At 38.2% G+C, this 14,749-nt stretch overlaps 1 protein-coding gene across 1 annotated transcript; it reads right to left on the bottom strand.

Moving 5' to 3' along the window:
* Positions 1–4,776: 4,776 nt before the first annotated feature.
* On the bottom strand, positions 4,777–5,706 carry LOC149007632 (uncharacterized). The gene has a single exon (XM_089167120.1). The coding sequence runs from the start codon at positions 5,704–5,706 to the stop codon at positions 4,777–4,779; it is 930 nt and encodes a 309-aa protein (XP_089023246.1).
* Positions 5,707–14,749: the final 9,043 nt, after the last annotated feature.

The raw sequence follows: 14,749 nt of genomic DNA, 5'->3' as shown, positions 1-14,749 counted from the left end.
TACTAGTACTTCAGTTACATATACCACTCGAACTGCTGGTTTGTCATTGGACCGATCTGTCAGCAAAAAGTAAGCATTAAAGGTGGGTTTATATTTTTTTAATAGAAGGATGCAGCCAGCCGTCCGATCTAATCGGACGGTCGGCTTGACGGTCCTGCGCATTAATTACGCAGGACCTCAGCAAAATTGTTCATGACATTGGTCGTGGGGGGTTGGGGGGGGGTGGTGGGGGGGGGGGGGGGGGTTTTGGGGGGGGGGTATTTAATTTAAAAATATTATTTTCTTTTTTTATTTTTATTTTAATTTTTTTGGTGGGGGGGGGGTTTTGGTTTTTTAAGGGTTTAAACCTAATTGTTGGGGTGGATGATTTATGGTGGGGGGTGTTTTGTGTGGTGGGGGGGGGGTTTTGGGGTGGGGGTGTAAAGGTGAGGTTTCGGCCTATATAAACCCAACCCTTCCTTGCATGTGGTGTGCAATAGAGACACTCCTCACACTTGCATAATCTATGTTACAAAGTTAATTTTTTTCTTTGAGTTGGTCTAAGTGTTGTGCTCTAGCTTTTGGCTCCTTGAAGAGACTAGAAGAACTACCTCATCTTCTAGTTGGAGGTTGTTTTATCTTAGAGGTAGTGGTGTGAAGAACCCTTGGTAGTAGGGTGCATCAATTACCTTAAAGATAGCACTTAAGGTGTGACTCAATCTCATTGAATGGTGGTTCGTTCGATTGCAACATCAAGCTCTCCGGATTGGCTAAGGATCTTCATCTTAATTATATTGCAATTTCATTTTTTGTGTTTTGTGGAATTTGTAATACAATTACCCCAACAAAAGTTTAAGTGGAGAGGTGTAAATGGATAATCGAAATTCGTTTTCAAATTCACATCCTTATCTGTTTGGGGGTATTCAAATCCGTCGAATTATACTTCCTAGTGAAGACTCATATGTTCAACCCTTGCAGACGGCATATTTAATACCCTCATCCCCCATTTATAAAAACTATCATGCTTTGCCAACGCAGAGCTGTTCTAGTGGTGAAACCAACACCTCTTAGTGAAGAGGTCGTGAGTTCGACTCTTGTTGAGTCATATTAATATCCCCATCCCCCGGCTCCCCTTTGTACCAAAAAAAAAAAATCTCATGCTTCAAAAATAAATCTATCCGATTACTAATAGAATGTGGATATGGTAATACTCTTTACAACCGATTATTATCAATCTACTATAATTATTTGATTAAGTTACTTATTTGAATTTATTTTTAATTTTTATAAACTCTTTGCATGAGATATGTGAATATTTTCTAGATTTTTAACTAAAATAAATACCAAAGTTGCTAAATTATTAAATTTCAAACCTTATCCTCAAAACTAAAGTGGTACTAATATCAATAGGTAGCTGAAAACTTGTATTCAACCAATATTCAAACCCCTTTAGAAGAATCTAAAATCTAAAAATATAATCTCCGATTATCATCCGAATTCGACTGAATCCATCTGAAAACTGATAGGATATAATATGAATCCATCAAAATATAATAGGATCTAGATATGGTATTGCTATTATTCGATTCAAATCTGATCCGTTTACACCCTTATTTATGTGGATTATTAAAACACAAAATAATAATAATAATAATGTTTGGATCACTTTTTTTTTTTTTTGATACATAAATGGGGTTAAAAAAAACCCAAATCAATTTAAAGAGAGCTGGTCAAACGATCCACCTGAAGGAACTCCTCTATACCTTGAGGGGGTTCCTGAAAGAAATGCGTAGGAGACTCCAATGTTGTAGTTCTCTTCGCCATCCAATCGGTAACCATATTTGCTTCTCTATTAGTATGAGTAATGATGATATTTCCATGCAAATCTACCAACTCTCGAATCGCCACAATAATCCTTGTCATCCTTCCTTGATTTTGAGCCCTTAATTTCAAACAATCGATTGCTTGTGAAGAGTCAGACTCCACGTAAACAGGTAGCATATTTCTTTCTACTGCATAGCATATGTCTACACAAATAGCATGGAGCTCGGTTTCAAGAACACTTGTCTTGGGGATTCTATGCACAAAACCTCCCAAGTACTCCCCTTCTGAGTTGCGAAAAACCCCTCCAATTTGATTGAAATCTTCTTTACCAACTGCAGCATCTACATTGCATTTTAGCCACCCTTCCGTTGGTCTTTTCCACTTTGCCTTTCTTCTAACACTTCGTGATAATGATTGTGGATTATTTTCCTGGATCCAAGCTGCCTCCACATGTGAGTAGTATTCTTTTATCATTTCCACCCCTCCCCCTGGTCGAGTGAAGTCTTCTTCATGAGTATCACGATTTCTCCATCCCCACAGTAGATATAGTGTGATGGCAAAATTGGCTGACCATCCTTTCTGTTGTTGTGATAGATTTCCACAAATGTTTAGGTAAAGCCAATCATGACGATCACAATTGAAGAAATGTCCTTGTTGATTCATTGGGATTAATCGTTTCCATACTCCACTCGCATATTGGCAATCTCTAAATACATGTAGACTAGTTTCGGCTTCATGAAGACAGAAGTTACAGAATGAGTGGTTCATGAGTCCCATTTTCCACTTCCTATCATTAGTTAGCAGCCTGTTCAGACTTAGAACCCACATGAAACAAGAGATTCTTTGCGGCACCTTTAACTTCCAAATGGTCTCCCAATACTTATTATCAAAAGAAATGTCCACACCAAGACTATTGGAATCTTCCAACACTTCATGTGCAGATTTTATTGTAAAACATCCATTCTGTGATAGATTCCATAGCCATACATCCTTTCCTCCACCTGTACTTGGCGGTGGGCATGCTTCAATTTTAATGCAACAGTCAAAAAGTAATATATTTTCGAATTTTTCCTTTCTCCAACCTCCATTTCCATCCACATATGATGATATTTTTTCCTTACTCATTCCACTGGGTATATCATATATAGCTTTTGACTTAAGATTCTGCCCCACCTCTAGCCAATTATCTTCCCAGAAAAAAACTGAAGTTCCATCGCCAACATCAACTTTGCTGTTGCTCAGCACTTTGGGAGCTACAGTACAAATTGCTTTCCAGATGGGAGAGTCACTCGGACTAGCTTTGAATTTCTCTTTTCTTCAACTGCTTCCATATTTTGCCTGCAAAACTGATTTCCAGATAGTATTATAATTTAAAAACCCCCAAGCAAGCTTCATCTGGAAAGCTTCATTCACCTTAACGATATTTCTAAAGCCCAATCCACCTATCTCTTTTGGTTTGCAGATAGTGTCCCACCCAATGAGATGAGATCGCCTTTTGTTTTGAGTATCACCCCATAAAAAACCTCTAGCTGATTTTTCAACATCTTGAAGTATTCCTTTTGGTAAGGGTCCTGACTGCATAGAGTAAATTGGAATAGCCATAATAACTAATTTAGCAAGGGTTATTCTACCAGCCAAAGAAAGTGAATTAACCTTCCAATTCGACAGTCAACTCTTCACTTTAGTTAAAATATGGTGGTAATTTTCCTTTTTAACCCGTCCATTCCAAATTTGGGTTCCTAGATATTTACCAATTTCTTTTGTTTCAGTGAACTTGCTGACATGGGTGATGTCTCTAGCTTGATTGCGACTGACATTTCTAGAAAAGAAAATTCTAGTTTTCGAAGTACTGTCCTTTCTTCCAGAAGCCATACAAAAATTGTTGAGACAATCGTTGATTGTTGCTACCTGTTCAATCGTGGCTTCGGCAAAAAGAAGTACATCATCTGCAAACATTAGATGAGAAATGCATGGCCTGGTCCTCCCAATTTTGATAGGTTTCCATCGCCCATCACTTACAGCATCTTGTATACAATGTGATAATCTTTCTATGCACATCACAAAAATATAGGGTGACAAAGGATCTCCTTGCCGAATGCCCCTAGTGGGTTGGAAAAAAGTTGTATCTTCCCCATTCCAAAGAACACCTAGTTGTGCTATGGTTATACACTTCATAATCACATCAATCAAACTACTCGGAAGATTGGCCAGTGTGAGGGTTTCTTGTATGAAGCTCCACCTAATCCGATCATAAGCTTTCTCAAGATCAATCTTGATGGCCATAGTGAGTTGTTTGTTGGATTTCTTGCGCAAAGTATGAAATATTTCTTGTGCAATAATGATATTTTTCTGTATATGTCTCCTTGGAACGAAGCTGACCTGATTTGGAGATATGAGGCTTGGCATATACTCTTTTAATCTAGCAGTAATAACCTTAGTAATTATTTTCATGCTCACATTACATAGAGAAATTGGCCTGAATTGAGAAATTAACTCAGGTTTGTCCACTTTAGGGATGAGGGCTAGATATGTTTCATTCAATTTGGCATCTATTTTTCCTTCAAAAGCATCTTTCCCCATCCTAGTGACTGCTTGCCCTACCACTTCCCAAGATTTTTGGTAGAAGGTAGCTTGGAATCCATCCGGACCAGGTGCCTTCCATGGACTAATCTGTCTAACCGTCTTGTAGACCTCATCTTCATCAACCATTTTCCCAAGTGATAATAACCAACATGATTTAATGTAGGAAAGCAATGAAGGGAGTGAAGTACCTGGCTATTTGATTGCTCCTCAGAAAGTAGATTTTTATAAAATCCAGTGACATGTGCCTGTAGCTCAGCTGGATCGCGAATCCATTCACCTTCATCAGATTTTAGTTCTTCAATCTTATTCCGCCATCTTCTGATGATGGTTGAAGTGTGAAAAATATTTTGTGTTTCTGTCCCCATATAACATCCACATTTTTCTAGATTTTTATGCCCACATAATCTCCTCTCTATCAAGAAGTTTTTCCAATTCAGCTTGCAGTTCTTTTTTCAATTTCTTGAGGAAAGGGTTAGATAATCCATCTGCTAGTCGTTTCTGAATACCCCCTAGCCGAGCATGCAGTTTTTTCTTTGCCACGTTAATACTCCCAAAATTATTATAGTTCCAAGTAACCAAATGATTTTGTAAAAAGTGAAGGGCTTCCGGAATCTCTTTATTGCTTTCCCATCCATCTGCAATTACTTTAGGAAAATCTTTATGAGTCATCCACATAGCTTCAAACCGAAACACTTTCTTTTTCCTTCTTTGAACTATAGGCTGCAAATCAATGACTAGTGGGTGATGATCAGATTTAATTCTAGGCACAACTTGAACTACAGCATCAGGACAAAGTACTCTCCAATCAGCATTGCACATACCTCTATCGAGTCTTCTATACGTTCTCTTGTAACCCTCCCATTTAGGTCCACGCCACGTGAATTTTGGTCCCACTGCTCCCATATCAATAAGATTACACCTGTTAATATATTTGCTGAAGTTCTCACATCTTTTAATCTGAACTGCTGCTCCTCCCTTTACCTCTGATTCATCTAGGACATCATTCAAATCTCCAGCTAAAAGCCATGGTAGTTTAAACTGATCAGCTGCAGTTGCCAATTCTTCCCAACAAAATCGTCTATTGCCTTCCTGTGGGCTAGCATATACAGCAGCAAAAATCCAAGGAATATTATGTTTATCCATAATTTCGAACAAAAGGAGTTGAGGGTGTTCATGAAGTAACTTCACCTTCAATTCACTGTTTAAAAAAATGCACCAAATTCCCCCTGCTAGACCTATTGCATCACTCTGATAGCTAGCAACACCTTTCATTTTCTGTATAACTTTTGCTGCTCTTTCACCACTTATTCGGGGCTCCATAATTACTATGCAATCTGGATTATAAGTACTTCTGTAATGCTTAAGAGTAGAGGTGAAGGCTTTACTCCCTGCTCCCCTGCAGTTCCAGCAGAAAACTATCATTAAAAATCAATTATTTCGGGGGATCTCCCCATCTATCATCATCTCTTCCCTAATAGCGGAATTATCTCCACTGCTCTTTTCACATAAATCATCCATCCTCTGATCCTCCAAGCATGGTTCTTGGCAATGATCCGGTGGCTTCCCATGGTCACTTAATATATTTGTTTTCCTTCCTTCCTGACTCCGCTCTAAGGCAGAATTGGTTAGTGTTGAATTTTGAATATTCGGATTTCGATTTTCTTGATTTGAAGGAGCTACCACTGGATTATTGCTTATCACTTGATCATTGCTATCCTCATTTCCAATCCTGAATTTTGCATTCGCTAAAACTTCTGGTATCCTATAGGGGTGTTGTGTTTGAGGCTCTGTAATTTCTTTTTCTGACACATGTCTCTCAAATTGATTACCATCCAATACCACATTATAATCCTTATTGTTTTGGCTTTTATTCTTCACATGGCTGTCATGATTTAAAGAATTTAGTTGTTGAGATGAGGCCACATCAACTTCCTTAACTACATTAGGATTTTCTCCCAATATATCTTGGTTATTCTCCGTACTAAGGGCCATGAATCTTGATCTAGATACCACTCTTCTAGCTGAGTTTCCTCCTGCCACAAAATTCTCTACCCTTCTATCACTCCCACCGACTTCCCCTCCTCCCATCATTTTCCTTTTGTAAAGTGGTTTTTGGGCGATCATCCATGGTCCATAAGTATCAAGAGGAGGGAGATTGTTTCTACCTGTGGCATTGATCAGCTCTGCTTGGGCTTCCTCTCCTTCATTAGTAGTAGGTTCTATTATATCCTCGTTTCTTGTAGATGGACACTGATCTTGATTATGACCGAACTTCCCACACTTGAAGCACAATATATGTAGCAATTCATAGAGGATTTGATGCACTCTTCCTTTTCTTCTGAATTTAGATAATAACGGTTTTTGCAAATCTATCTCCACACAGACCCTTGCAAACCTTCCTCGTGTGGCAGCCTCCGTAGTGGAATCAATTTCAATAACCTTCCCTATCCTTCCTGCAAGATTAGATAAGAAGTGTGTATCAAAGTATTCAATTGAAACTCCTAGGAACCGTACCCACACCACTGATTTTCGAACCTCTGCTTCTGCTGGGTTAAAATCAGGTTCCCACTTTCTAATGGAGAGATAATGGTCGCCAACAATCCAAGGACCCGTAGTTAGCACTTTCCTATAGTCTTCCTGTGCTCCAAATTTTGCAATGAAAAATTCATTCCCTATATCAATTAGGTGTAGAGAGCCTACCGGTTTCCATAGTGCAGGCAAACACTTAGATAAGAACAGGAATCCCGTTGATCGCCCTACTAATTTAATTATGAGCGATTGTTGCCAAGGAGCTCGTAGCCTCTCCTTTTCCTTTTTTGATAACACAATTGTCGGGCATAATTTCTCTTCCTCGTTAAGAATTTCTTCATCAATCTCCTCACTATCCGTCTCCCAATCCGAAAGCCCCTCATAGGAAAACCCATCGTTGTCATATCCTTCGTCTTCCATCTTCTGGTCATCTTCTATTTGAGTGGTGGATCTTGAGCCTCTAACCATATCGACATAAGAACAAGAGGAAGGAGAAATCCATGTGTCTCTATCAACGTCAACCTGCGAACAAGGAGAAGAAGAATTTTTTGGATCATCCCCTTAGCATGGTTGTCCACGCTTTACTTTCTTACTACTTATTTTCAATTGATCGAGTTCCTCCGTCGAAGCACCAATCACCGCTAAGCTCTCTTCCGATATCATTGCTAAAGGGTCCATTGAAGCCACTCCTTTCTCACAGTCTCTAATATACAACTAATGTTTGGATCACTTATTTTGGTCTAAACTTGTGTTCGCTAATGTGCCCAAAATTACAATTGGGTCACAATCATTAAAACGAAGTTAGTGACCTTTCATAGAATTTAATTTTAAATTTAATAGGACAAATACCCCTTGAACAAAATGTTGGTGCTAATTCTGCCGATCGCCTTGAACCGTTGCTTTCGCACCGTACTCCTCAGATCTGAATCGATCTGGTTCGCTCTTCTATCAATCAACCTTTCACTCTTGAAAGAGATAGAACACTAGTAAGAAACGGAGCCAATTGTCTTGATCAGCGTCTCGTCTCCGACGATCTAGTCAGTATTGTGAAGACGATGCTTCAGAGCTCACTGGAGCTGCTAAAGTGTTCTAATGGAGTTCAATCAGAGTGAATTTAGAGTTTGGTTGATTTCAGAGACTTACCTTCCTTGAGTCTTCCTTTCCCCTTTATATAAACTTTCCCGCTTATAACACTTTTTCAATCATGACCGTCGGATCATCGCTCCTCTTTGGACGTTGCTGATCATCCCTCCTTTATTTTCTTAATCGAACCCAGCTAAGATTGGTTAGACCGGTATAAACCGGAAATGGATACTTTAGTCACAACACCATGTAAACCCCCCCCCCCCAAACAAATAAAAAAAGAAAGAGAGGAAAAAAAACCACTATTGCCTCACCTTCACTTTGCCAGAAATCACATCACCTGCTCCTCAAGGAGTAGTGCTAAATTGGATAACTCAAGGGTGGCATTAATTTTAGGGGATACCTCAGGGGGTGGTTCTGAAAATTTAGGTGAATATACTTTTGAATTGAAAAAACATATTGCCAAATTTCAGCCAAAATGCGCTTAATTTCGATCGGTTCAATGATTGGCAAAACTTTTTCCCCAACGAAACTGAAACGGGAAAAAAATCACCGAAATCACGTGATATTTCACAAAATATCACCAAGAAAAGCGATATATTATGGATACATTAGATGTTCTCCCGAAAAACAGAGTAATTTTTAAAATTACTTCATATGTCATGTCAGTGTCAATTATAATTTTAATTATTAATATTATTTTAAAACGAACCTCTTTTCACCTTCTCATGGTTCAAATTTTCATTTCAAATTTTTAATAAAAATGCATTTTTATTTGACGGACTTGGTAATGGAGGTAATGTCCTGGTCCCCAATGTTCATGTGATGTTATATTAATATACATTACATGAACATAAGTAGTGAATTGTCTAATCGAATCTTTTAAAATACACTTGAGGACACAGTTAATGTACCAATCTATCATTCCAATTGCAACCCATGTAAGCCATACATGAACACGACCCTGCATGAAAAGTTGAAAACCCATGTTTGCAAAACTAAAAATAATAAAACAAAGGATAAAAGTGCAAACCGGGCGATATTTGGCAAAATTCACCGGTTCGTCGGGTTTACCGAGGGAGAATTGGCGAATTTCACCAAAAGTTCGCATCCTGCCTTTGAGTGAGCATTTGTCTTTGATTTGTCTTCTTTATTGGTGGTCTTATATTTTTGGTGATATTTTTTGACTAAAAGAATACGAGATGTGTTTTTCTTTTTTTCGATAAAAATCAATTTGTATTAAAATTAATAATGGGAAAAAGCATGTCATGTGGAACAAATCTCATCCCTAAATATGAATTTTTGGGGGATGGGATGATGCATCCAAAGACAACACAAATGATGATCTTCACTATTAATCTTGAATGATGATACAAGGAAATGATAAAACTTGGGGACTCACTCAACCCAAGGTGGGGGGGATTCACTCAACTCTTCAACACAAGTGTGCACAAGAAAAACCTATCTTCCAAAATAATGACCTCTTTCCATGATGGGATTGCATATATATAGAATGGAGATTACAAGTAAAGAGCAAGAGAAACAGTAAAAGAGAAAGACAGGGGGGTGAGAGAGAGAGAGAGAGAGAGAGAGAGAGAGAGAGAGAGAGAGAGAGAGATGTTAGAGAGGGAGAAAAGAGGAGTGGGGGTTGAATGATCAAGAGCATTAATTTCTCATGACCATTTGGGCTTGGGCTTCATCATCCTCCCCCACTTGAGAAGAACTCGTCCTCGAGTTTGGATAACCATAATATGAGTAAAGATCTGAGAAGTTAAAAATAGGATTAATATTCATGCCTTCGGGTAGCTTAATATGGTAAGCATTAGGTCCTATTTTCTTAAGGATTCGACAAGGACTAATATTTTTTTGCTTGAGTTTGTTTTGTATGTATTACTTGAAAATCTCTTTTTCACAAATATACCATCACCAAGTCATCCTCTTCAAATTCCACATAACGTCGATGAATATCGGCATCTTCTTTGTATTGATTATTGGCTCTTTGGAGTTGGCTCGAAGTTGCTCTTGGATTTCATGAATATGATTTGCAAGCTCTTCTGCTTCTGAATTTCTCTTATTAGGATTCGGAATTAGAACACGGTCTAAAATGTGACTTGGGCTTCATCCAAACATTATCTTCAGGAAACATTTTTTAGTGGATCGACACTTCAAACTATTGCAGACAAACTTCATTTGCGGTAGAATCAAGTTCCATTGATGAGTATGATCACCTATAAAACAATGAAGCAAATCATCGAGTGACCAATTCCCAACCTCAGATCGTTTTGTAGATGATAAGCACTTGAAAATTGTAGTTTAGTGCCCATAAGTTTTCACAAGATAATCCAAAAGTGGCTCACAAACTGAGTGTCACGATCCAAGGTAATTGTCCTAGGAATACTATTGGGCTTAATTCTTACTTTGAAAAATAGTCTCACAACATTTGAAACCTCAGTGGTATTATTGCAAGGAATGAAATGAAACATTTTTGAAAACCTATCTACCACAACAAAAATAAAATCAAAACCTCTTTGAGTTCTTGGGAGTCCTCCAATAAAGTTCATACTCAAGTCTTTCCAAGGTGATTTGGTATAGGTAATGGTTGATAAAGTCCATAATTTTGAACCTTTCCTTTAGTCCTTTGGCAAACTATACATTGTTTAATATATCTTTTAACATCATGCTTTAACTTGGGCAAAAAATAACAGTCATTAACCAATGCTAAAAATTTTGTCTCTTCCAAAATGGCCTCCTAAACCACTACCATGCAGTTTGGAGATGACATATAGTCTTAAAAAGAAAAACCATTTGGTAGACAAAGTTGATTTTTTTTTTTTTTTATTTTAACAAGTATCCATAAAAAGAATGTTAAAATTATCACTTTTATTATTTTCGCATTCTTCCAAAATTTCGCAAAATATAGATAACTTTATAGTTTTTTTGGTAAAATATCAAATCCAATGATTTCATAAGACAATGTCATGAGAAGACAATGTTTACAACTAAGAGCTTCAACAACTTTATTCTTTATACTAGATTTATGATGAATTACGAAATTAAATTCTAGAATGTGTGTTGGTGCTAAAATTGCCGGAGGCTTTTAATCGTAATCTTCGCACCAAATCACTCAGGTCTGGATCGATCTGGCTCGCTTTACAGTCAATCAACCTCTCGCTCCTGAAAAATAGAACATCAGTGGGAAACGGAGCCGATCGTCTTGATTGGCCCGTCTCCGACGATCTAGTCAGTAGTTGATCAGAAGTAGTGTTTTCAGAGCTCTCAGAGAGCTTTAATGGAAAATAAGCGAGAAGAGTGTGAATATTCGAATGACCTTACATCTCATGAGCATCTTGGCCCTATTTATAGACTTTAATACGTTGTCTCTTATCACTGATGACCGTCGGATGGAAAGTATAGATCGGATGGCTATGATAAACCTTTATTTAACCTTTGGGCGGACCCTTAAATTCATTCATCTCATCAGCTGAATCCGGATGAACCTGGTTAGACTTGGTATAAACCGGAAGTGGATATTTTAGTCACAACACGAGCCCCCAAGCCTGTTGATCAGGTTGAACTTATATGAGACTCTGGTCAGGAGGTTTGAATCTTTCTTTCAAATGACTTCAGAATATTCTTCATCTTGTATTGGTTGTGAGAATTCTTCAATACTTGAGCTTATCTTTAAATTTTTCACCAACTATGTGGCTGAATTTGGATCCTTTTATACATGACATGTGTAGAAAATTGCCTTTGCATCCAATCTTGATCTTCTCTTGCATTTGGAAAATGTTCAGCCCCCAAATCATTTTAGAAAGGAAAAAATGGACGACGGAAGAGAATCTTGAGGATGAAAGGAACATAAAGGGGGCAGCAATCTTTGACTTGCTGCACATCTGACCACATACTATACTTCTGATCACTTGTTGTATTTCTGATCAGTTGCTGATGAAGTATTCTTAAGAAAGAGTGGCTGATGAAGTATTCTTAAGAAAGAGTGGCTGATGAAGCTTTTTGAGAAAACAGCTGACAAAAGCCTTAATAACTTATCAGATGCCTTCAGAGAAAACGGCTGATGAGAGCCTCAATAGTTGATCAGAAGTCTTTAGAGAAAACGGCTGACAAGAGCCTTAATAGTTGATCAGAAACTTTCTATCCTTAGACAAAAGCTGAAGAGAGTCTTAGCAACTTTGATTAGAATCTTCAATATAATGTGTCTTGTAAGAAATCTTCTTGATCAGCTTCTGAAAATGTGATTAGACCTCGAAAGGCTGCCTCGAAAGGCTGCCTCGAAAGGCTGCCTCGAAAGGCTAGCTACTTGAGCCTGACTTACGGAAAGTTGGGACCACCCTCGGAAGGAATGATCCTTGACCAACTAGCATGATCAGGCCTCGGAAGGCTGGCTACTTGAGCCTGACTTTGAAAAGTTGTGACCACCCTCGAAAGGAATGATCCGTGGTCAGCTTCGTAGGGCATGACCAGGCCTCGGAAGGCTACCTCATCAGGCTGGCTTACAAGAGCCTAACTTCGGAAAGTCGGGATCACCCTCGGAAGGAATGATCCTGGATCAGCTTTAAAAAGCATGATTAGAAGGCTGGTTTGATGAAGAAGACCTTTTGCAAGATTGAAGAAGAATCTTTAAGTGATAACAGCTGATAGAAATAAGTCTTCAAGAATAATAGGAACCTCTGCTCTTGCTATTAATAATATAAATCTTCAAGCATAAAAGGAACATCTGCTCTTGCTACTGATAATATCTTTTGAGATGGATTATATTTCATGGTCGCCTTAAACAGCTTCTATGCAAATCTTTGGTGGCCCTCCGCTATATAAAAAATTGCTAGTCAGAAGCCTTCATAGCTGAGATAAACCTTTTATGTGGCTGATAGAAGCCTTTAGAGAATGGCTGACGAAAACCTTCATGACTGATGAAGAACCAATTTGGCTGACGAGAAAAAAGGTGTGCAGAAGAAGAGAATCCTAGGAGTGAAAGGAATACAGAGGGGGCAGCTGAGTCAGTCCAGCCCTCTGGACATAATGTCTCACCTTTGCCTTCCCCAGTTCATTTGAATTCATTCTAAGCATTCAAGTTCTTCAATGCTTTAAAGAGAGTTGCACAATGATCAATGATTTAATGTTCAGCCTGTTAAAATTGAGCAGAGTGAAAGATCAAATGATAATATGAAGTTTGCCAGAAAGTGCAAGATCAAATAATAAAATGATAATATGAAGTGTAAAATAATTGCAACTCAAGAAAAATGTAATATATGTGGAGTTCTGGACTGATGAATTCCATTGTCCAAGAATTTTCTCACTTCTTTTTTTTTTTTTTTTTTTTTTTTTTTTTGAAGTCACTGCATTCTATGCCATAACCATGGTAGTAGAAAACCAAGGCCCTTGGTGAAGCTGCAGTAAGTAACCATCTGCAAGTAAAGAGCTGCACTCATCTGGAATTTTTGATATATTCCTTTTGATATTCCACATTCATCTCTAGGTTGTATGTGGCGAACACTCCTGATCAATTATCAAATGTAGAAAGCATCTTTGTAAATCAAAGATTTCAAATATTGTTAGAAAAAGAAATGATGACCACGAATTTGTACATCAAATATTGTTAGAAAAAGAGATGATGACCAGGAATTTGTAAATCAAATATTGTTAGAAAAGGAGATGATGACCAGGAAACTCTAATATACTTATCTTTTTATTGCAGTAGATTCCTTGCTCCACGATCTCTTTCTGTACTCGAATTCTTCAAGAATCTTTGAAATGCTTCTTTGAGGAGTTGATACTTGAATAGAAGAGCTTTTGGAAAATAAGAATATTGGGGATGTAGCATCGATTGCTGCTGCTGCTGCTCAAGCTACCATCATCTGTGGCTGTTATGCTTTCGTTTCCAATTTCAAAGATATAAGAAATTAACCTTGAGGAAGAAACTGACTTAGAAGAGAAAGTATTTAGTTCTTCAATATGCTTCTTGATTGGAGTTGTTTCTCCATTAGCAGCATTTCCTGCTCTGAAATTCCCCATTCCTCATGCTAAGACGCAGTTGGAAAATATTGGGTGAGAAGAAAAACCAGCAAGAGACCTGCTATGCCTGATAAGATTGGAGTTACCCATGGCAGCTAAACTCTAACTAGATAGGGGAGAAGATAAAGCAGCCTGGTAAAGTAGCTCCAAAACTGGTCTCCTTCACTAAATAAATAGCTTGGTAACTTATTCACAACACCATGTAAGCCGCCACTTTATAATTGTAAATAGGTGTGAACAAACCCTCATCTAGTACTTGGCAATGAATCCATGCTAGCATCCTCAAGGCTAGATTGAACCCAAGGAGAGGAGACCTTTTGCATGAGAACGGATGTAAGATGCAGCTGATGCGGTTATTTCATAAGCTATCGAAGGACGGACTGATTGCCAATGTTGCGCTCGACAGTTGAACCACAAACAGAATTACAGCCCTAGAATTATTATGCTCATTCCAAGCTTTAGCTAATGCCTCTGCAAACCCACTAACTGCATCATTTTTGGGGACCTTGGAGGGATCCAAACCAAGTTTCTTTCCATAGTGGTTGAGCAAATTCCTGTGAAGCTTACTGACAACAGAACCAAGGCCAGCAAAAGGAGCTGAAATTGTATTGAGCTCTATTTGGAGAAGTGCATTAGTCTGAGCATCAAACATATAGTCTGAACGATGAATCCCAAGATGTATTTCCTCCTATTTCTGTTTCCACCTACAAACTTAAAGCTTCAA

Source organism: Hakea prostrata, chromosome 8 (genome assembly GCF_041222555.1).
Source record: "Hakea prostrata isolate BN-2017 chromosome 8, UWA_Hpros_2, whole genome shotgun sequence".
Classification (NCBI taxonomy): Eukaryota; Viridiplantae; Streptophyta; class Magnoliopsida; order Proteales; family Proteaceae; genus Hakea; species Hakea prostrata.
The sequence above is the reverse complement of the archived record's forward strand: the minus strand, read 5'-3'. Positions and strand labels throughout refer to the sequence as shown.